The 24,876-nt window shown below is 44.4% G+C and overlaps 1 protein-coding gene across 1 annotated transcript in view; it reads left to right on the top strand.

Moving 5' to 3' along the window:
• The first annotated feature begins 3,972 nt into the window (after positions 1–3,972).
• The window catches only part of QRFPR (pyroglutamylated RFamide peptide receptor), a 60,908-nt gene continuing 40,004 nt past the window's right edge, over positions 3,973–24,876 (top strand). Inside the window, exon 1 of the mRNA XM_054030324.1 lies at positions 3,973–4,814. Within this exon, the coding sequence (XP_053886299.1) occupies positions 4,475–4,814 (340 nt within the window). The 5' untranslated portion in view covers positions 3,973–4,474. The remainder of the gene's footprint in view (positions 4,815–24,876) is intronic.

Raw genomic sequence — 24,876 nt, 5'->3', positions numbered from 1 at the left:
TAATGGCACATCTTTATGGTCTACTGAAAATCTGGCCTACCAGCTTCAGGCTCAGAGTATATTATTTGGGATATGTGAATTATAAATTTTCAGATGTACTGCCTATTATTGCTATTTTAAACTGAACATTTACATTATTTGCAACAGCAAGTAATCACAGTAATACAACAGAAAAATAGGGACAAAAGGAATGGCCATTGTAATATTTAAATATTTTATATTCTTTGGATCAGGAACGGTCTTCATTTGTGTTTGGAAAGTGTCTGGCAGACAGTAGTTGCAATCTAAACAATTAATAATAATTAAAATGAATACAACACCCCCCTTTGATATACACACCCCTGGTCACTACATTTAACACTGATTCACAGAAGATTGATCTCCCTTTAGGCTTTAATTTCTTCTATAAAAAAGAACAAGTCTGAAACTGCTTTAAACTTGATTCTTTTACAGGAGACATTAAATCTAAAAGCAATTGCTCTTGTTATGGGAGGAAATAAAGGAATGAAAAAGAGGATTAGAGAGCGGTAGGGGAAAGTGTACGCCACTTTGCTAAAAATGCCAATAGTATGTTAGGGGTTTGAAGGGTCTCTAATAAAAATCCATTAGCCCATTCAAGCCATACAACTAATTGTACCCTTCAATTCCTTCTCCTATTTTCTGCTCCCACTTATACCTGGACGCCTGAATTAAACTTCTGACCTTTCAGAGACGTTGCAAGTGTTTGTATTAAAACTGAGCAGATTAAAAACACATTACAGAGCAAAACCCTTCTGTTAACGTGGATCAATTTTCTATTAATATTTTTATCTACCTTTTATAAATCGTGTATAGTATAATATTTTGCACTTGTAGGCCCCTATTCAGCAAAGCACGTAAACATGTGCAACATTTTAAGCATGTGTGTAGTCTCATTTAAGTCAATAGGAATACTCATGATTCAAGTTAAGCATGTGTGCAACATTTTAAGCATGTGTGTAGTCTCATTTAAGTCAATAGGAATACTCATGATTCAAGTTAAGCATGTGCTTTGCTGAATCAGAACCAAAGGGACTGATCCAAGGCCTATCAAAATAGTTGAAATACTTGCATTGACTTCAGTGGGCTTTGGATCAGACCCTGTCATTACATCCAAGAAACAAAGGGCTACATCCACAAGGGGATTTAAATGCTTAACTACCACTTTAAGTGACTAAGTCCAAAATTTTGATCCTCAAGACCTCTGCTCATCTTCTGCCTGTAGTGGTCTAAGCTGCTGCTGGCAAACTCCCTTAAAATTTCATGCAAAGCTGCCTAAGTCCTCATGCTGCCAAGCTGCTCATGCCTAACCCCTTGCAGGATTCTCAAACTAGGCATTCCCCTGCTTACCTCGCTTGCAGGGCCCGATCTGGTAGGCACACTAAGAGCATACTTACCAGATCACCAGGCTATAGGGACAGTCTCTCTCTCTCTCTCTCTCTCTCTCTCTCTGACTCAATGTTTACTCATCTGAAAAATATTTTAATAAACTCCATGCAGACAGATGGCCCTGGCATCTGTGGATCTCAGGAGATTTGTTGATTATGGAGCCTGAATCCCTTGTCTGTACATGGGGTAGGGGGAACTCTACACCTCTGCCCCAAGGGGCAACTGCTGAATTTCTAATCTCCCACATGAGTATTCTTTGGGACAGGGCCTGTCCCTTCTTGTGTGTGCAGACAGTGTCTATGGGTGCTATTGGACACACATAAATAACATTAATGGTTACTCCTGCTTACGAAATGATCTCGCTCTATAGGTCACCCATCAGCCATAACAACATGAGTCAAATTGTGTTTATTATTGCTGTTATTGAGAATAGTTATTTATTCTAACAGGAGATTTACTGCCTGGAAGTACTAATTATTCTAGATTTTTCTTTTGAAACCAGCTATCAGGCACATAATGAACAGAATGCTTCTGCTAAGGTTTTTTTTTACTACAATTCCCAAGAATTGGTCAGAAACAAAGAGCTGACTGTTAGTCATTATTTTTAATGATGCTGTCTTATTAAAGAACTAGAACTATGGCAGTGTGGTCAGCAAAGTGACCAGCATCTTTTCCCTTAACATTGCTGCTCCTTGTAGGTCCCTTATGTTTGATATTTTACTACTGTTAGGTCTGGTCTATACCACCCGCCTGAATCGGCGGGTAGAAATCGACCTCTCGGGGATCGATTTATCGCGTCCCGTCAGGACGCGACAATCGATCCCCGAATCGGCGCTCTAACTCCACCAGCAGAGGTGGTAGTAAGCGCCGCCGACAAAAAGCGGCAGAAGTCGATTTTGCCGCCGTCCTCACAACGGGGTAAGTCGGCTGCAATATGTCGAATTCAGCTACGCTATTCACGTAGCTGAATTTGCGTATCTTAAATCGACTCCCCGCTGTAGTGTAGATGTACCCTTATTGATGAAAAGGAAAGCTATTGCTACAAAAGTTAGCACAGCAGTGCCAAGGAAGATTGTGCTACATTCTATCCTGTCTAGCTTACCATCAGCAAAACTGTCAACTAATTTCTGATTGCAAAATCTTTAAGTATTACTAGGGATGATGTATGTGTCAGAAAACAATCTGATGTTTGGATCACAGGGTGGGTTTGCATGGCTGAAAGTTGGGAAAATCCTCTTTTGATTAGGGTATTTTGAGTAAATGTGGCATGGCTTTCACTGAGTGAAAATAAATATGGAACTCAACAATGCCCTTCTTACAGTCATGTCTCTATCTGGAACTCTAGTTTTAAATCCAGACACTTGCCCTTGTCTATACTAGGATTTCCATTGCTGTGTCAGTACAAACCTATATTGCAGACACAGTCTGCTGCACAACATGCATTAGAATAGCTTACTCTGGTTTGAAATTGTGTCAACATTAAAGTTTTATACTGGAGTAAGTGCAGCAGAGGCTAAGATCTCCATGCAGATAAGGCTTATATTATTTATTTATTATAAGGTTTAGGTTATTTTAAGACCTTGATTACATGGAAACAATATACAAAATATATTAAAAATATATTATTCAGTTGGGATGAAATTCACCCCTGAGCTGAGGGTCCACACTTTAAATCCTATTTTATATTCCACTCATAATAGAGTGGGAGATGTCATTGACTCCTTTTGAAAATCTCAAGCTTTGTTTTGTGTATTTGTAGTGTAAAGTGTTTTACATAAGTGAAGGACACTCCAGCTGGTAGCTCTTCAGTGTGGAGAGGCAATCTTTATCATATAAATCTCCATGACCTTATGGTAACAAATGAAGCTTTCACTTACCTGGATGCACTTAAAAAAAAAAAAAGCAATGTTCTACTGAAAGAAAAAAAGGAGATGAGAAAGGTGGGTGAAGGAGAGAACAACAGTGAGACATTCTCAGACGATATTAAAAAATATGGCATTTCACTGTCTGGGTTCTAGGACCAGCGTTGAGATTCGTACAGACCAATGACAGTTTCAAACGGTAAAGGGAGTTGTGCAGGTTGTGAAGTCCCAGCCATGGGACTGCACGGGTGCACGGAACCACCCAATAGGGGAATCAGGTAAGTGGCTATTTTTTCTTGAGTGTATTGCGCAATGTTTGACAGACTTTAACCACGGGGATGTGCAACGATAATACAAACTTAGCTAACTCCCAGGCGATGATTTGAAGATCACTTAACCGACAACGAGACAAAGATTGAAAGCAAAAAATCAGATCGGCTAACCCGAGGGGAGACTGCACGGCTCCCTCCTTCGCCGCCCCCTCCCCGCCAGGGTCTTGCCAAAGGAGCGATCAGCTCAGCCGCCTGGCAGCCCCCTTCCCGTGAAGGCAGCAGATGCCAGCGGCCCCAGTTGCTCGCCCGGGGGCTAGAAACTGCTGAGGGCCTGGGGGGCGTTAAAGGGGGAGAGGGGGAGGGCGCCTTAGTGCACTGATTGGCTGATACCCCAGATAAAGCCCCAGCCGACGCTGCTTACACTCCTCAGCTTGGCTGTAAACTTTCAGTCTTGAGCTGGATTTTCTCCTCTGCCGTGACCGCTTCCGGCTCGTTAAAGGGAGACGGTCCAGGTTGCCCCCAGATTGGGCTACATTCAAACCAATGACCAGGAGCTAGTGGGAGCGGTTGCCTCTTGTCAATTTCACTCCTCCGTTCTTTCCCCTCGTTCGCTTAGTTTCTTTCTTTCCCAGCAAATAGCAGCTCAGCCCAAGAGTATTTTCAATTGTTCTTGGACCTCTCAGGGTTACTTCTCTCCCCCCCCCCGGCGCCCCCTTGGCTAAGTGGCTAAGGCAGCCCCCTAGCCTGCAGGAGTACTGGCCATGCAGAGCCCTTCCGCGCAACAGCCCTAGTGCTCGCCCGCCCTGGAGAGCCTGGCAGGGGCGGGCAGCTCCGCGCTATGCCCAGCTGCCGGACGCTCCCCTGAGACGCTGGCAGGTAGCTTGGGCTGCCGCCTGGCCCCGGGCAAAGATCAGCGCCCCGGAGGGCCCCGCTATGCGGTCCCTGAACATCACCCCCGAGCAGTTCGCCCGGCTGCTGCGGGAGAATAACGTGACTCGGGAGCAGTTCATCGCGCTCTACGGGCTGCAGCCGCTGGTCTACATCCCGGAGCTGCCCGGCCGCACCAAGCTGGCCTTCGTGCTCGTCTGCGTGCTCATCTTCGCCCTGGCGCTCTTTGGCAACTGCCTGGTGCTCTACGTGGTGACCCGCAGGAAAGCCATGAGGACCGTCACCAACATCTTCATCTGCTCCCTGGCGCTTAGCGACCTGCTCATCGCCTTCTTCTGCGTGCCCTTCACCATGCTCCAGAACATTTCCTCTAATTGGCTGGGGGGTGAGTAAGCCCGCTGCTACCGCCTCTAGCCGGCCGGGGATCTCTGAATGGACCCAGCCTCTAGGGACGGGGATCCCTGCCTCTGCCCCTCTCCCTCCCTCTCATTCCTGGACGGGGCGCCCGGGAGTTCGCATCTCTCTTTCCCCCACTCCCCTGCTTGCTGGGCTTGTTCCTGTCCCATCAAGCACACCTGGCTGCAACAGATCTCTGCCGGAGGAACAGAGCGGGGGATGCAGGTGGGAAATGACATGTAGATCGCTTTGGTCCCACAGGACTAAGGAATGGGCTGTGTCACCCGGGAAGATGCTACTGTCTGGCACTTCTCATCTTCAAAGCAACCTGCAAATGCCTTTTGTGTACAGGAATGAGTCAAAAGGTGACCTGCAGTGTACTTGTAGAGGTGTGTTTGTCCAAGGGTATTAGAGAGACAAGGTGGGTGAGACAATAACTTTTATTGGACCAGCTTCCTTTGGGGAGAGAGACAAGCTTTCCAGCTTACACAGAGCTCTTCTTCAGGTCGTTTTCTGAAGATGAGCGTTGTCTCTCTCACCAAAAGGAAGTTGGTCCAATAAAAGATACTACCTCACCCACCTTGTCTCTCAAAAGGAGGCAGGGATTTATTTAGCTGCCCCCCTACCTAGATGAAGACAAAACACCTGGTTTTTAGAGTTTATATTTTCTTGGGAAATTGTTTTTCCTTTAGGACACATGGATTGTTTTGACTAGATAAGGCAGAGTGTAAGGCAGCCGTTTTCTTTTCTGGAAAACCTTTTGTACTAGGGGATCTGGCAACATTACTTTATAATGCTCCATTGGTATCACTACTAGTGTGCAAGCTCTCATACTTTCATAGCTCAGAACTGATGCTTCAAACCTTTGAAAGTCTCTGTTCATAACAGATAGCTTTCCTGGTTCACTCTAGAACTGTTGCTTTTGCCTACTTATTTGTAGTCTGTTATTGCATTTTAGGATTAGGGCTCTGAATCTACAAATCTGACCCATTAATCTAAATTTTCAGTGTACTCCTTATTCTGCAGAGTTTCAAGAACTGCTACGTCACATCACCATTGGACTAAACTAACAGATTGTATTCAACTTGAAACAGCTGTGTCTTGAGATTCTGGTGAAAGTTGCAGTAAACAGAATTTTTGATGTAGTAATGGTGGTGACATGACACATGTATCCTGTAATTTTTTGTTCCAAGGATACATTCTTGCTGACAAGTGCAAAAGAAGGTCTGAGCCAAAGCTTGTTGAAGTCAGTTCCATTGATGTGAATAGGCTTCAAATCAGGTCCTTTTTGCCTTTGTTAGCAAAAATGGGTCCTTTGGTTGATTGTATTACAAGATGTCCCATTCATTTGGGGTTGGCCAAAGTCACTGACCAGACAGAATGAGGAGAGGAAAAGCCCCTCTTCAGATCAGGTCATTTATACTTTAGGACAAAGTGTCTTTAGTTTTTAAAGGTGTTTCACAGACTACATTTCTTTAATAAATGGCTTTCCTTTTGTTTGACAGTGCATAGATAATATGATGAATGGGTGAAATAGATACATGTTCACAAACTGCAGGGCTTTGGAAGTTTTCATGTTATGATCTGAATGTGAAAGTTAAGAGCAGTGTACAAAGGCACTGTCTTTAGGATTTATTTGCCTCTTGTGGATGAGGGACCACGGGCCAGACTCCCATTGAGTTCAGTGGAATTTTAGAGTGTATATTGTTGTCACAACAGAGAACTGCAGAGACATGAAGTTAAAGAAAAGGACAGGCAGATGCAGTAGTGCTACGAAACAACAATTCTGTAGAGAGAGGCTCAATGCTCTGTCTCTGCTCTTTTGATCTTGGCAATTACAAGTGAAGAAATAAAATGTAGGTTTCTGCCATGAATGGCAGCCAGGGATGCTGATTATAATGGAAATGCATATTGGATTTCAGAGTCTGGACTCCAATATGATATGAGTGGGAATATCTACACTGCTTTTTTAGCCTTATGGCACAAGCCTTGTAAGCCTGAATCAATTGATCCATGCTCTGAGACTCACTGTTGTGGTGTATTTTTGTTTTTTATTTTTTTGTTTTTTTTGCAGTGTAGATATATCTTTAGACTTATTGTTGCAACAGCTAACTTTTAGGCCCCCTAATGCCTAAGGGAACCAACAGATCTGAGTTAGGCTGCTAGGCTCCTTAAACAATGCATGTGAAGAAGTCCCTAAGAATGGGACTTACAAAAGCCAGCACAATGAATGGGGAGTTACCCAAGATAGCCAGTAGGAATTGCTGAGGAGAGGGGTGGGACATATGTCCAGCTCCTCAAATGGTACTTAGGATAGATAGGGTGACCAGATAGCAAGTGTGAAAAATCAGGACACATTTTTTTTTGGGGGGGGGGAGGAGTATAGTTTCTTATATAGGAAAGCCCCTAATATTGGGTTGGTCCCAATAATATCAGGGCATCTGGTCACCCTCACTTAAGTGCCTAATAGCAGGTCACTCCTGCTGCTTGGAATTCATGGCTGTGAACCCTTTCTTGGAGGTAGAGGCCTAAGTTAGGTCAGTGCCTCTGCTGCCACTTAAGGCACACCAACACCATTTTTCATGAGAATCTTTCTCATGAAAAATGGTGTTGGTGTGCCTTAAGTGGCAGCAGAGGCAATGTGTGTGTGTGGGCATGTAGGGCCACATGCACCCCCAAATTTCTGCCAGGGTTCACACTAGAATGTCAGAACCATCTGGTGAGGACTGCTGCCCTCATTCCCTTTGCCTTGCCCAGGAGTTGCCCTTGGCCCCTGTCTTTGCAGAGCTCATCCTTTCTCTCCTCCCCACCCGCAGCTGAAAGCAGGCATCCTTCCTGCTTGCGCAGCACCAAAATGCAGCTAACACCTCCAGGCTGCTGCTGGCCACTGGCATAACCCAGCTGCCTCCTGTCCCCTGGATTAAGGATGGATTGTACCCTGGGGTCCCTGGGAACCTACAGGGGTAGTTGGGTTCTGTCAGAGGAGGAGGAAGTGACACTGAATCCCAGCCCAGGGAGAGTGTGGTGAGGGGTCTGGCTAGTGCAGCCTGGCTCCTTCTCTTCCCTGCCAGTGGCACCGATGTCATCCTGGGCTGGAGGTGCCTCCTGTCATGGTCTGTCCTTCTACACAGCCAGTGGCACCTGCCAGATAGGGTGGCCTCCTGCATGTGCCTCTGACTGTGGGGGCTGAGGGTTACAGACAGGGCACAGGGGCACGGCCTGCTCCAGACAGCCCAAGCTACCTGCTGAAGTTGGGGGAAGGATGGAGGGGCACTGCCCAAGGAGCAAAGAGCATTACCCTGCAGCCTCCCCCCACCCCACCCTGGGACAGGGACTCGGCAGTAAGGCTGCACCCAACCCTGACACAGTGCAACGGCCAGGCCTGCCCCAGAAGCACCCTGGGGTCCTGCCCCCCTGTGTCAGGTGCACCAGGTGTGGGTGAGCAGGCTCTGCCCGGCAGCAGGATCCAAGTGCAGAGGGACTTAGTGTGGGGGGATCCAGGTGGGGGTAAGAGAGTTCTCTGTGGGGCAATCTGGGTGCAGGTGGCTCGGTGGGAGATCTGGATGCACAGAAGCTCATTGGGGGGTTCCAGGTACAGGGGCAATGGGTCTCTGCAGGGGATCCAGGTGAAGGTGTTTGGGGCTCAGTGGGGAGGGTGTCTCAGGGGGCTCATCAGGGTGGTACAGATGCAGGGGAGGTGGGGCTTGTCAGAGTGAGGGTTCGATGGGCCTGCTTGACAGGGGAGCCCCAGCTTCTACCAAGGGGATGCCGCATGCTGGGCTCCAGCTTCCCCACTGCCCCCACGTCTCCCATCCCCTTCCCTTCCCCATCCCATGCCCCTACCCCACCACTCCATCTCCTCCCCATCCCACCCTCTTCCTTCCCCCAGCTCTTCCCCATGCCCCCTTCCCCCATCCCCTTCTCTTCCCCATCCCATGCTGCTTCCCCACCTCTCCATCTCCTCCCCAGGCTTGGGGGGAAGGGGGGAAACCACCACCCCCAGCATGAGCTGGTAGAGTGGAGCGGGTTGGGGCTGGGTTGCTCCTCCACTTCCTGCCACCTGGTGATTGCAGGGTGGGCCCGACCCCGCACTCACAGGGCGGTGGGAAGTGAAGTGACCTGGCCCCAGCCTGCTGTGCTCTGCTCCCCTGACTTTGGGGGAAGGGGGGAACTGCCCCCCAGCACTCACTGGTGGTGCGTCTGGGAGCCAGTGGAGTGGAGCAGGCTGGGGCCAGGTCAATCCTCCACTTCCCACTGCCCTGTGAGTGCAGGGCAGGCCTGACCCCTGCTGCAGTCTCCTGGGATGCATAGCTCAGGGGAGGGGGATTGGGGGAAAAGGGGGAGGAGTGGGGGTGGGACAGGGGTGGAGCGGGGTGGGAAGAGGCGGGGCGGGCACAGAGCAGGGGCGGGGGCAGCTTTCCTGGCCAGCTCAGCTGGCCGGGGGATTGGGCTGTAGCAGCAAGTCCGGACACTGGGGCCCCTTCTGACTCTGGGCCAGGTGCCATGGTAAACCCAGTACTGAGCATCTCTCCAGGGGTCTCAAAGCACTTTACAAGCTGCAGTGTACCGCTGGGAGTGGGGTGGGGATTGCTCATTATAGAGAGGGGAGGCCTAGCATTTAACTTCATGCAGCTGTGCAGGCATGTGTGTGTTCAGGGGCTGCACCTGCAACCCTGGGAACTGGGCCCAGCTGCCTTGTTCAAGCTCACAGAGTCCATCACAGAGCCAGGAATAGAGCTGGGGTGGGTGGGGTAAGGCTCAGATCCTGTGGCCAAAGACTAGTGGGACAGGGAGCCTGTGGACAAAGGTGGGACAGGCCGGAAGCTGGCTCTGAGCTGGGAGGTGCTGGGAAGCTGCTGTGCATTGCACTGAAGAAAACGCAGCGAGTGACTGTGAGGCCAGGCTCCAGCCCACGGGGCTGTATGGCATCCCTTGCCCATGCATCGCCTCTGCTGCCAGGTTCCTACCAGAACCTTTAAATTGTGCTCCCCACTATCAACAGTTGTGCTTTGCCTCTGAGTGGCAGTTATCTTGTCCAAGGTGAACAAGAGGGGACATGATAGAGGCTACCTGCTCTAGAGAAGGTAAATCAGGTACTTCTATTTACCCTCTTTCACAGTACAAGAATAAGGAGATGTTCAATGAAATTGAAAGGTAATTGTTTAAAACTTATAAGAGGAAATACTTTTTTCTCATTGCACAATTATTCTGTGGAGTTCACTGCCAAATGATATCCCTGAAGTCATGGCTTTAGCAAGATTCAAAAAAAGGATTAGACACTTAATTTTTTTGGTGTGGTTTTACAATGTTTTTTCTCTCCCCTGTTGAGAGTGAGTTTTCACATGTCAAACAAAAGGCGGTGACTCTGGCCCCTATCCAACAACCGGATCCACATGGGTGGATACCTGCATCCATGTGGAGCCCTATTGACTTTGACAGTGGTCTGCCTGGGTAGGTAGAATCTGTTAAAGCATGGATCAGTGTTCATGTCACACTCCTCACCAGTACCCAGCCTGGGAAGCTAATGATCCAACCACTGGACCAAATTCGGTGATGAATCCTGGCCATGTGCCATCTGAGGCACATTGAGTATATGCTAAGAAGTTATAGGAGTAGGGCCAGTGCTGTCAAATGCACAGTGTGAATAAACACAAGGAGAGATTTGTTTCTCTTCTAATCTTTCTCAGATAGGTAACCTTTAAATGTTGTCGAAATAAAATAGTGGGCAAAGAGAAATTCAGAAAGAAATATGATTTTTTTTTAATTGATGGTGTCCTTTTAAAGATTGAGAGACAGGATGATTCACAACCTGCATCTCTGCCACTTGAGGTTTGTTACTATGTTACTATGCACTATGTGCATGCTTCAGGCTACCTTGGCTGACAGCTGAGTCCTTGCTGTCCATAAGTGGACTATTCAGAAAGTCTGAGGACAGTAAACAAGCCTTCCAAAGTACTCTGCTAATTACACATTGGATATTAATTGCCTATTTAGCATTCTGCAGCATTGCATGCTGGTTTTCAGTGCTATGCATTGCTAAAAAGAGTTGTCCAAGCTTTACTCTGAAGAGGGTGGCATTCCCTCCCCCCCCGAGCCCTGTGGCAGCTCTTCGCCCCCACCCTAAGATGCCCCCCTGTGGCAGCTCCCCACCTCCCCCTCCGCCCTGAGGTGCCCCCCGCCCGCTGCAGCTCCCCCCGGCCCAGGGAGCTGTGCGGCAGCTCCCTGCCCCAGCTCACCTCTGCTCTGCCTCCTCCCTGAGCATGCCATCGCCACTCCACTTCTCCCGCCTCCCAGGCTTGTGGCGCCAATCAGCTGTTTGGCACCGCAAGCCTGGAAGGGAGAGAAGGAGAGCGGGGCCGCGTGCTCAGGGGAGGAGGCGGAGCAGAGGTGAGCTGGGGCAGGGAGTTCCCCTGCATGCCCTGCCCCCTTACATGCTGCAGGCAGTCCTCCCCGCGCCCCCCTGCCCCAGCTCCCTTCACCTAAATGCCAACGATGACCAGGGCGGCCGAAGATCCGGCCGCCGTGGTCACCGCTGAAGGACCGAAATGCCGCCCCCCAAATGCTAGCGCCCTAGGTGACCGCTTAGGTTGTCTAATGGGTTGCACCGGCCCTCCCTAACACAGCACATCAAAATCTTGTGGTAATGCTGGATGCAATCTTAGTCAAAGGGATGTCTTAAACCAATTAGCTTTGGTTAGTTTTAATTTTTCTTATGATTTTGTATTTATTTCTTTTAAAAAGCAGTGAGGGTGGGTGGCAGCAGTACCTGAGGCTTTGTACATCCTTGATCTAAGCTCAAGAACAGACTTCACCCTTTCTTCCCTCCCCTGATATAAAGCAGGTTACCTTGCTTTATCTGAGCTACTGTTGGTTTTATGTAGACCATTGTTGTGGACTGTTCTCAAACAGAGAGAGACCTAACTTCTGACCTGTTTCGTTCAGTCCATAAGGCTCCCTCCTCAAAACATGCTGGTGCATATATTATGGTAAGGATGTTACCAGATTTGCCTATTACTTTGGGGTATGCTCATTTATTTGGGTTACTCTTGGAGGGGATGTTTCTGTAATTCTATCAATGTACTGCTTGTCACGTGTGTTTTCATACGGACCTCTACTCCTCCCTTATGCAAGTCCCCTCCCAGTGGAGCTATCCTGCAGGACCTAGGTTCCCTAGGGCTGGGTTCCTGCAGCCCCAGAACCGGATGAGAACAAACAAACAAACAAACAAACAAACACACACACACACACACACACACACACACACACACACACACACACACACACACACAGTAATAGAGCATGTCTGAGCGGATCAGGTCAATCAGCACTTTCAAGCTGACCCCTTATGTGCCCCTGGGCTCAATGGACTGGGTAAAGCAGCACTTTCAAGCTGTCACCCTTATGTGTTCCAGATTCAGCATGTCCGTATCCCCACTCTCACATCACAATTGTACTGGTAGTAATCTACTTGATGAGCAAACCCCACAGTATTTTGGGCGCTGCAAGGATCTTTAGCTTAGGTAAAAGAACCGTTGCTGCAGAGTAAATGGGGGAAGCTAAAAACACAAAAGAGTAAAGTTCAGAGAGAGAGAGAAGCAACCAGTTTAACCATAAAAGTTATTTATTGAATAATAGTGATAACTACACAAGGAGAGCCTAAACCAACATAACATACATTATTAAAGGTTAATACCTAAGGTAGAAAGGAAAACAGAGAGAGAGAAAGAAGGGGATCTCACCCACTCCAGGAGGCTTGAACTGGTCGGGGTTCCCAGGTGATGGTGGTAGCTCAGGGTCCTGAGTGCTGGAGACAGGCAGAGCCCCCAGCACGATCAGTCAGGAGAAGATGGAGTCCCAGTGGAACTGATGCATAGTTTGAATCTAAGCATCAGAACACTGACTGGAGGGTGAGTAGGGATTTTTGTAGAGAAAATACAATGGTTCAAGGGAGAACACTAGATTTGTTTATGGGTAAACTGATGACTCAAGGGTTTTCTTTAGGTTAGACAATAGGAGGTGATCAATCTTGGCTTTCGGTAGTGTTTTCTTCCAGGGAGCTCACAATGCAACTAGGCTGCTTCAGTATTTTGGATATCAATCAAGGATTCCTTACTAGAATTGGTCTGATAACTGCTGAGCTGGGTGTGGGCAGGCGTACATTCATTAACATCTGGAGCAGAGATTCCCACGATGCAGTGCTTCCCTGCTTTTTCTGGTCCCAGAGTTCAGTGCGGTTCTCTGTTCTCTATTCTGTACGCAAATTGAAATGTTTCCTTGTCCCATCTTTCAAGCAGATGAGGCTTGGGGAGTTGTCTCTGTTCTTCATTCTGTATGCTAATGAAGATGTCTTAATCTTGTCACCCTTGTCAGGAAGGGTCTAGGTGTGTCTCCCATCTGCCCTTCATTGCTCTCTGCAAGTCTTTTCTCTGATGGGTTTTGGTTTAAGCAGAGGGTGGTGGTGGTGGGGTGTCTTTCATGAGTCAGACAGGCTGGATACTGCGCCCTGGTTCCCCAAGAACACAGAGCTGACTGGTATCAAGGACCAAAGAGAGTGATGGGAATAGAGGACTGAACTGAAGATCAGTTTAACAAGAATTTAAATCGCCAAGTGTCTGTTTTCTCTACAATGCCTGGCATGTTTTTTAACATTCCACTATGTGCCCAAGAAACGGTGGAAGAATTCCCACTTTAGCCCATTATGAGAGTGCAATTTAATCCTGGCAGAGATGGGAAGGATTCTGCCATTGTCTGGTGCCTCAACCTGGAAATTTCCAGGAAACAATTTATACCTTCAAGTCAGCAGCACTGCTATGGATACCTGCATGGCCACACAGTATGCCAACATTTTTATGGCTGACTTAGAACAACGCTTCCTCAGCTCTCGTCCCCTAGCGCCCCTACTCTACTTGCACTACATTGATGACATCTTCATCATCTGGACCCATGGAAAAGAAGCCCTTAAGGAATTCCACCATGATTTCAACAATTTCCATCCCACCATCAACCTCAGCCTGAACCAGTCCACACAAGAGATCCACTTCCTGGACACTACAGTGCTAATAAGCGATGGTCACTTAAACACCACTCTATATCGGAAATCTACTGACTGCTATACTTACCTACATTGCCTCCAGCTTTCATCCAGACCACATTACACCATCCATTGTCTACAGCCAAGCTCTACGATACAACCGCATTAGATCCAATCCCTCAGGCAGAGACAAACACGTACAGGATCTCCATCAGGCATTCTTAAAACTACAATACCCACCTGCTGAAGTGAAGAAACAGATTGGCAGAGCCAGAAGGGCACCCAGAAGTCACCTACTACAGGACAGGCCCAACAAAGAAAGTAACAGAATGCCACTAGCCATCACCTACAGCCCCCAACTAAAACCTCTCCAGCGCATCACCAAGGATCTACAACCTATCCTGAAGGACGATCCTTCACTCTCACAGACCCTGGAAGACAGGCCAATCGTTGCTTACAGACAGACCCCCAACCTGAAGCAAATACTCACCAGCAACTACACACCACTCAACAGAAACACTAACCCAGGAACCAACCCCTGCAACAAACCCCATTGCCAACTCTGTCCACATATCTATTCAAGTGACACCATCATCGGATCTAACCACATCAGCCACACCATCAGGGGCTCGTTCACCTGCACATCTACCAATGTGATATGTGTCATCATGTGCCAGCAATGCCCCTCTGCCATGTACGTTGGCCAAACCAGACAGTCTCTATGCAAAAGAATAAATGGACACAAATCGGACATCACAAATTGGAACATTCAAAAACCAGTAGGAGAGCACTTCAATCTCCCTGGACACTCAATAAAAGACTTAAAAGTTGCCATTCTTCAACAAAAAAACTTCAAAAACAGATTTCAACAAGAAACTGCAGAACTGGAATTAATTTGCAAACTTGACACCATCAAATTAGGCCTGAATAAAGACTGTGAGTGGCTGGGTCACTACAAAAAATAATTTTCCCTCTGATACTCACACCTGCTTCTCAACTGCTGGGAATGGCCACATCGACCCTAATTGAATTGGCCTCATTAGCACTGACCCTCACTTGGTAAGGCAACTTTCATCTTTTCATGTGCTGTATATTTATACCTGCTTACTGTATTTTCTACTCCATGAATATGATGAAGTGGGTTATAGCCCACGAAAGCTTATGGCCAAATAAATTTGTTAGTCTCTAAGGTGCCACAAGGACTCCATGTTGTTTTTATTGATACAGACTAATACGGCTACCCCCTGAAACCTGTCACCATACAGTAACTCAGTACATTACTTCCTCCCACATTATCTAGTCGAAGTCCTCCGCATACTCAGCGAAGTAGAAGGAAAGGGGTGATTTACAGTGTGATGGTGTATTATATCTGAATAAAACAAAGATGAGTTCAGGTTCAGCTCTGTTATAAATGGGGATCCTCCTGTTTCCCCCCAATAGGGGAAAATTCCACAAGATTTGCTCCTGTATGAAATTGCTTAGGAACCCTCAGCAGTATTTGTGCTACTGCCTGGGAGAGTTGTGGCATGGTAGCACTGGCAAGGGGCCAGGTTGAAAGAGGCCTCGTTGTGCTGGAGTTGGTACACCGCAGGGCTTCTCTAAGCATTTCCCCTCTCCCAGTCAAGATAGTCTCCTCAGTACAGATGCCAGGGACTCCGGGAGTGACACTGCTCCTCTGCCGTGGACCTTCTCTTAGGGCTTGTTTATATGGGAAGTTGGTATTCCTGATTTCCACCTTGTGTGGATGCTCTTATTCCAAATAAGATGTTCACACAGGGCATTAATCAGGAGTAACTACTCAACTTTAAATTTGGATTAAGGTTGGATGTGAATTTATGTTATACTTTTTAGACAAGCCTTTAGAGAGAAGCAAGTTATCTGAGAGAGACTCCCTAGGAGTTTCCACTGTCCTGATAGCATCAAAAGGCTGGAATGACACCAGGGTTATACTTAGTAGCCAGGTCTGTGTTTAGGGTGGCTATAGGATGCTTTCTGCTCTTTGGTTTAACAGTTTGCATTAGACAATATGCCGTCCCACTTGCAGCAATTGCCCCATCACGGTACAATACTCCTCCACCACTCTCTTTTTTGATACAGTAGTACAAAGAGATTTCCCCCACCATTATATGCAGGCATCATTAGCAGAGCTGCATGCCTATGTACAGGGCATCAGAAACTTCTCTATGCTTAGTAATGGAATGTTCCTTGAAATTGGACTCGGCACTGAACATTTTCCATCTCCCTCCCCGCCATTTTTTCAGTTAACCGGACCTAGTGTATTGACAGTATTAGAAAGCGCAGTATTAGACTTCATAAATAGACAATAGGAATTTGGCTAGCTGAAAAACCTCAAAGTAAAGAGGAAGTAGATATGACTTCCAAATTAGGCAATTGTTTGTGTGCAGCTTAAAGTAAGGACATGGACACAAATGCATCTACTCCCTTCCCCCAGTAGAAAAATATTGTAGTTTATATTGTCCTTATTCTAGAATGAGGATAATCTATAATCTGCTCTGTTCTATGAAATGCAAGGTGATTTCATGTAGTATCATTCACCCTTTCTGTATACCAGAGTTCATTGGTATTTTCAGATGCTTGTTTCTGATTGAAAACATGCAAAAACTTTCATATAAAGATGGATTAAAAATATTGTGACTGTTAAATTTAGAGAGGAGATTAATCAAATAAGGGATGTGTGGACAAGATAAAAGTATACAAAATAATGAATGGTGAAGAGAAGAAAATCGCATGCTTTAGTTTATCCTTTCTCAGAATACAAGAACAAAGGAACATCTGATGAAACTGAAAAGCAGCAAATTTAAAACTTACAAATGGAAACCATTTTTAGACTCTGATACAAGGCATTGAGGTAAAGAGTTTAGTAGAATTCAAAAAAGAATTAGACACATACCCTATCTAATGTAACTGTAGATTTTTTAATTAACTGTAAGAAATAGGGATATGAGCAACTTAGGGTGTAAGCCAACCTCAAACTGACCAGGCTTGAGAAGAAACTGTGTTCTTATGTCACAGTTGACCATGGTGCAGTTTCTTGCATCATCTTTGAGGCATCTGATACTGGCTACATAGTATGGGACTAGATGAAGCACTGATCTGATCAAGTATCTTCCAAATCTGATCTGAGCTAACATTCCTATGACTGACATGTTAGATCAGACATAGGTAGGAATCTACACGATCTATTCCTGGGGGGATTCTGTGCCAAAAAATTCAAAATTCTGCAGATTTTATTTGTCAAAATAATGCAATATAATCACACCAGTTTCAATTCTTTTGATAATTTATTTAAACTACAGTACAGAAAAAAGTCACAATAACTATTCAGCATTTCCTAAACACATGAAAGTTAAGTTACAAACACTTGGTAACTAATACCCTCCATTCCAGTTATAATCCTAGATTTTCATTTAAATTACATTACAGAACATCAAACAGCACAAAAAAATTTTTTAAATTGCTCAGATTTTCACACATGAAAATCATACTGTTTTGCTAATCATTGTCCTGGATCTGGCTGGGTACTTTGGGAAGTGCTAGGTTCTGATTGTCCTTTTTGTTTTGTTTTGTTTTGTTTTAATGGGTAAGTAAAATAAATCCTGAGCTGTAATCTAACCCTATTGTGCCACTCTGGCATAGGAAAAAAGTGAGAAAACACATAGATCTTACATCACTCTGGCAATGTAGGGGCCTTAAAACTTTCACAGGTTTTATGCTCCTGGGGGAATTGACTGAGAATGGAAACAGTTAACTAACAGTAGGAACATTAACAATGTTACTACTAGGCAGGCTGCTACATTTCTGCCTCAGAGAATGAGATCAATTAATCATTAACAGCAACTTTAACAATCTTACTACACAGGCTGCTACATTTGTGCCTCTAGCCTGGCTCATGCATAATTAAAAGCCCTACCCTTCCATGCCAGCGAGCTGCAGTCTCAAGAGAGAGGGGCAAAGTGTCTCTCTCTCTCTCTCTCGCTTGTTGGCAGGCATGTACACCCAACCCCTCTCCCCCGATGGTGATCAGCCATGCAGGCATGCACGTCCAGGCCCCCTCCCTCATCTCTGAAGCTGCTCCAGGCACACTGGAACAGACGTACTGGCTGGGCTGCCAGGGAAGAGGCTTATGTCCCCCAGCAGATTTTTGTGTGCGTTTTTCTGCATGGGGGGAAGGGGAGAGGCACATAAAAATACCAGCAATATGAATTCTGTGCCCCCACAGGGACGCAGAATCCCCCCAGGAGTAATGATCAGACCAGAGCTCCATTCTGCTTGAGGAAAGTACAAACTAATGGGAAACCTATATTTCATCCAAGACCTTCCTGCAAAAATCACCAATAATATGACCAATCTTTATCTTCTAATCTAGGAAAATGGTGCTCTGGACTGTTCATATATTTAGAATTCCAAATTATAAATAAATAGCTAAATAATGAGAAACTCTGACACTATAAGCATGATATTAAATTGGATATATTTGTTTCATATCTGTGGGTGTAACTCTTTGAAAAGTAGGCTTGTCTTTTAAATATTATTTAATCTCAAAATAGAATTAAATATATTTGTCAATTATAGTATTTAAACTGCACATACATTAGGAGAGCAAAGAAATTAAGTGACAAATTGAAACCCTTTCAACTTGCATTTTTACTTGCCTAAGTGTTTTAGTAATTACAGAGTTAATTTTCCCATTTCCATAATTGAGTTGTTAATGAATGGTTTAAACGTCATTATCAAGCCAGTTGAATTTATAGATTATAGTCCTATTATATTATCCAGAAGCACTGAATATTTTATAGGGGGTGACAACTGAAAGACAAGGAAATACTTAAGAAATATTAAAAATCCATGAATGATAAACTTCCAGTGACTTCAGTGGAAGCAGAATTTGGTCAAAAATGAGAGCTTTTGAAAATCTCACCTTTAGAATTGTATTACTTCATGCCTTTTATTTAAAAGAAAAACTCTTTTGTCTTTATCCCTAATTACCTTGCATCATCCAAATGAGTGCTTTCTTTAAGCTTTGTAAATTACTCTTTTTCTTGTTAGCATTTGGAAATGAAACATTCACAATTCTTTCACATAATTCTTTCATACTGCTTGACTATAAACAATGACATACATTGCTACAAATAAGAACAAAAGATTAGTACAATTGTTTAATATTTTCCGAAGTGTTGTGCATTTAAAATTAAATTTCAATGGGGCCTTATGGGATATGCTTATGAAATTCACTTCCTGAATTTAAAGACACAAAAGTTCTGAAGGACTTCTAAATAAGACACATTTTATGACTGTTTATATTGAAACTTTCTAAAACACAAAAAGACTGCATTTCATGTTTATATTCATTTGAAAGAGCTCCGCATGTATTCTTAATCTTTTGTACAACTGAACTATTTCAGAGAATGGACTGAATAATAAAACAGGTTGTTAAGAAGAAACTTCAGACACTTTCAGAACAGTCTGTGCCACGAGTTTGATCAGAATTTCCAACTTTTGCACATGTGCAAACTGCAGACTAATACCAGTTAAATTCTATTTAAAAAAACCCAGTCAGGATTCACTCATTTTATAACTAACTTTGCTGTCATAAACTCTCTGAATTATTTGTGACTAGATAGGCACCATTATTATTTCTGTTCCAGCTTACCTATAGAAGAGTGACCTCTGCACATAACAGGTGTCAGTCCTCGAAAGTGTAAGGTTTGCCTTGCTTCCCACAAGGAAGATAACAGAAAAAATTGGAATCAAAACTCTTATTGTCTGTACTTTGTTTTATTATTAATAATAACTTTGAATGTTTGTCTAAATCATTGTCCTCTAAGAAATGGTAATAACCTTTGTAACAAATAGAAGGGTCTCATACTTGAATTTGTATAATGAGAAACAATTACTAATTCAGCCTCTCTGATCTAAAACAAGGAGTCCGGTAGCACCTTAAGACCAACAGATTTATTTGGGCATAAGCTTTCATGGGTAAAGAACCTCACTTCTTCAGATGGTCTTCAGATGGTGGTTCTTCTGCATCTGAAGAAGTGAGGTTTTTTACCCATGAAAGCTTATGCCCAAATAAATCTGTTAGTCTTTAAGGTGCCACCAGACTCCTTGTTTTTGTGGATACAGACTAACACGGCTACCCCGATACTTGACACCTCTCTGATCACATAGAGGTGGGATAAAATGATCTGCTACTGAATACCCCTTTCATATCCACACTTAAAACTCACTTCTTCCCCACAGTCTTTTACATGTTGATCTTCAGTCTCCTCAACAGTTGCCCTGTGTCTTCTGTCTCTCTGTAAGAGGGACACTTTGTCCAATATACGCATACAAATATAGGGTTATAAGTACAAGCAGACTCTTGTTTGCCAGTAAGTAAACATTTTAAAAAGCTTGTGAAGGGTGACAGATTGGTATAGCTGTTGGAACAAGTCTCTCTCTGCATACACACTGCAGCAGCACAGGCTTTCCCACAGTACTCTATGTGTCTCAAGCCTGCTCTGGGCTCCATGAGGTGGTGGTTTGATTTCTAAACCAGTTCAATTACTGGCCTCTCTGAAAGCACAGGTAACAATACCACTTTTGAGATGAGGATTGATCTAAAGTCCACTGAGCTCAAAGGGAGCCATTAACTGCAATAGGATTTGGATAGGCCCATGACACCTCTTTACTAATAACTAGACTGAATTCTCCAAATGCACTGCATCTATCATTTAACAGTCACCAGGGGGTAACCGCTTTTGTACTGATCTAGGACCTGGAAGCAATAGACTCCTTAGCCCATTGCTAATCCCCCTCTGCCATCTTGTCCATCAAAAAAAAAAACAAAAAAACATTAGCTTAACTGTGTTTCAAATATTAATCCCTAGATGCTTCTGATTAATTTGTGTGTTTTCTCTCAACTCTAACAAATAGCCAATCTTTAGACTTTGGTATATTTTGCTCTGGTTATAATTATTATCCCAAACAGGAAGCAATCCCAATTTCTCTAATTATATTGGGACTATTCGGTGATATGTAAAATATGAGACAATTTTACAGTTTGGGAAAAGGTGTAATAATTATGAATCAAACTAAATATTAAGATTTGGGGATCTCTCTGGTTCCAGACTTAAAGCATCTTATAGTTTTATTTTGAAGGCAACTATTATGGAGTATACCATACATAGTCCAGGGACTTAGTGGTATAATGCTTTATAGTCTCAAGATTGCTTAGCAGATCTGTTAGTATTATCAGGCACACCTAGCTCCCAAACTGACATCCAACAGCAGGGGATTTTGGAATGGGGCACCATGGGGGTTGAGGGAGGAGGGAGAGAATGCCAGGGGGAACACACAGAATAATGGGTGATCTTAAACCATCACTTATTACTGTGCTTTAAAGTGCTTATAGCTTTTGTGGTTTATGGCTTATCTCTAAGAACAGTTGGCTGGGATGTAAATCTAACCTGCAACGCAATAAGTGTTTATGTGGACTGTGACAGGGTGCTGGCTAAGGGAATCTGAGCCAGGCTTCTGTCATGCCAGCTCCAATCAGGAAAGGGGAATTGGAGCTAGCTGAGTAAGCCCAGCCCTGACTGGCAAACAGGAAGCACCTGTCCGCCTAGTTAGCCGGGGCTACAAAGGCTGGCAGGAAAGAAGTCAGGGGAAAGAAGGAAAGGGAGGAGTCAGAGAGTTAGAGGGAGTGGGAGTGCTTCTCTGCTGGCTGCAGGAACTAGCAGTCCCTGAGGCTGTAATACTGAAGCTGTTTGTAGCTAGAAGGTGGTGGGAAAGTGGGCCCCCTGCTTTGAGAGGAGACGGGCAGGCAGGGGTGAGGAGAAGCCCCCCTACCAACCTCCCCCCTGTGCCTCCTGCCTGCTGACCAGCCCTTCCACCCCCCCCCCCCAACGCCTACTGCTGATCAGCTGTTTCATCTGGAAGCGCTGGGCAGGGGGGGGAGGAGTGAGGGCAGTGCGCTCTGAGGAGGGGGCTGAACTAGGTGCTGAGTGGGGGGAGGAGGAGGAGGAGCCTTGGGGGAAGGGGTGGGGATGGGGCGTGGACGGAGCTGGGGGGAGCACCCACTGGCAGATAGAAAGTCAGCGCCTATGTCCTGGGCTCTGCACCCCCTAAAGGATGGCCCTGACTGTAGATAAAGAGCACGGGTGATTTGCACCAATGCAGTGGTTGCAGCAGGGGCAGAATCGAGGCAGGCCCAGCGATGACCTGTTACATGGATCCTGCTACCACACACTAAAGTTCCTTAGTGCATTTTAAACTATTCCTATTTCAAAGCTAACTATGGTACTTCTAGTGTGCAGCAGCAGGGTTCACATGGACACTTAATACGTGTCAAAATAGTACAAGTTAGATTTCCTCCCAGCTTACCGTGAAGTAAGAGTTCATCTGGACAATCCCTTAGTAGCAATTCAATATTTTTTTCTTTGCTTCTTAAAGAAAAGATGTCCCTTATACAATTCTTTATACTTTATCACATCTGGACTGTTAATTTAATTGATGCTCCATGATCGTAGTATAGTGAATATACTGTAGTGAAAATATTTTTTTTAATGACAAAAATTTTTCTAGTTAGGGCAGGAGACCCTAATACAGATTTAGATAGATCACAGAGCCCTTTTTCCACAGCTACAACATTTGAGAGACTTGAGCTCCATAGATGGCACACTTGGGAATGAAGATGCCAGGGATCACAGCATTCCCTTTTTTTCCTAGGCAGGTCCTAGTATTTCATTTGACACACTTCTGTGCTCTCATTCCTTCTTTTCCTAAGAAACAAGTACAGATAGGCTGGCCATCAGCAGGGGGTTGAATTATATTTGTTACTCATCCAAACTTTGCTCACAAAATAAGATCCACCTACAAGATATCACTCAGATTAGATCAGGCAGATAGTCTAATTTAGAGCAGGTTTGGAATTTCCCATGATGCAGTGTGGTCTCTCCTCTTACTGAGCTGTGTGATGCATCATGGGAGATGCAGTCTGGCCAGGAAACTTGACCCATAGGAAAGAATGGAGTCATGAGGAGACACCTGAAATACAAATCCCATGAGAGAATGTGATGCTATAGGGAATACAGTTTAATATTGAACTGAAATGAAACATTTTGATTGGGGAATATGAGAACGTTTTGTTTCTGTTGAAAATGGCAGAGATGGTGGTATGCCATACACTGAAATTAGGGACCTTGCTGATCATGGTCACTCAACCCCTCTTGATTCAAGTGAGCTAACGTATAAACCACAACGGAACACTTTATTTTTGAGAAAATTAAAGAGCATAACTCTTGTGTCTATCAAAATATACACTGGGGGGGGAAAAAAGGACTGTTTCATTCCATCTTTTATGAGAAGCTTTTAAGGAAGCCATCTGCTGTGGGGATATTAGTGTGTCTTCTGCCCTAAAGTCAGATTAAAAAAAGCATACTCTGCTTACACTTAATGAGTCAGAAAGAGCTCATCAATTACTATTAATAATAAATAACAACGAAAAAATCTTCTTTCACCAGGATAATGTCATAATTTCTAATATGCAGGAGTTCTGTGTTGAGATTTCCAAAGTCCTAGAGCCTTTTGGAGTCTTCTGAATGTCAACATGAAGATTTCATCATCATTACGGGATTAATTTTAAAAGATTAAACTTTTTTCAAAAGGTAGTTTTATTGAAATCCTATTCATACATTGTGTACAAATCAGCCTAATAACTTAAAACAGTTTAAATAAAAAAACTCAGGCCATCAAATTACAAAGCAGAGATGCTAAGAAATTAAATGATAACATAAAAAACACATCCCATATCGCAATAAGCAGAATTGCATTGTGCATTAGGAAACAAATCACACAGCTAAAAAGAATTCATCACTCTATGCCAGTGACACTTGACATTCAGAAGTCCCTTTGCTCTTTTCCAAATTTTAAAGTATTTTCCAGTATATGAAATCCCCAGTCTCAAAAAATTTCCTATAATAGGTTAGATTACTTGATATTCAGGCCACTTTTCCAATTATTTTATTTTACGTCATCTGGAGAAAAAATGTGTGTGTTCAGTAATCAGACTAATTTGACTTTTCTCATTTTCTCTAAAAATTAAAATCTATTATCCTAATATCATAATTACAGGAAGTTGTTTAAGTGTTTCTACCTTACTTTCAGCTCATGGAAGAGCAGAAAAAGATTTTAAATTGGACAGTCTCTTTTTTTCCAATCTGAATTCAATGGGAAACCTTTTTTCCTTTTATACTAAGCCACAGTTATTCTGAAGTAAACTGCCCAATAATATTGATTGGATCTCCCAGTCTCAGTCTCCCTGAGGCTAATCAGAATTTTGTTTTTTACCTCAATGGGTTTTAAATGCCAACAGAAAGCTAGTAGAAGGTTTTCTAATTTTTCAAAGAAAATCTTGGGTATTAAATTTACTCTGTGATTCATGTTTATGTCTAGTTGAAACTAGAATTCTTCTGTCAATTTAGGTCAATACATAAGCAAGCTGTGTAGTCCTTGTAAATTGGTGCCTTGTGAGAATGGTTGCCATGGATAGTGATGACAGGAACACTAGGTTGCTAGGTAAGTTAGACCTTTGAGTGCCCACTCCTCCTCATATCAAAAGGCCTATTTTGCCTGCTGGAAACATGGCAGCAAAAGAAAAATAAAATCTATCTCTGCCTTGTTCTCATCAAGAGCAAGAGGGAAGTAAAACACTGACCCTAAGGCTACGGCTACACTAGAGTTTACAGCAGTGCAGCTGCACTGATGCAGCTGTGCCGCTGCAAGCTCTCTAGTGTCACTGCTCTAAGTCGATGGGAGAGAGCTCTTCCGTTGACTTAATTAATCCACCCTGAACGATTGGTGGTAGCTATGTCATCGGGAGACACACTCCCACCGACACAGCGCTGTCCACACCGGCGCTTAGATCAGTGTAACTTACATCACTCAGTGGTGGGGAGGGGTGGCTTATTCACATCCTGATCGACATAAATTATGCTGGCATAAATGGTAGTGTAGACAC

This window comes from Malaclemys terrapin, chromosome 5 (genome assembly GCF_027887155.1).
Source record: "Malaclemys terrapin pileata isolate rMalTer1 chromosome 5, rMalTer1.hap1, whole genome shotgun sequence".
In the NCBI taxonomy this organism is placed as follows: domain Eukaryota; kingdom Metazoa; phylum Chordata; order Testudines; family Emydidae; genus Malaclemys; species Malaclemys terrapin.
The sequence above is the reverse complement of the archived record's forward strand: the minus strand, read 5'-3'. Positions and strand labels throughout refer to the sequence as shown.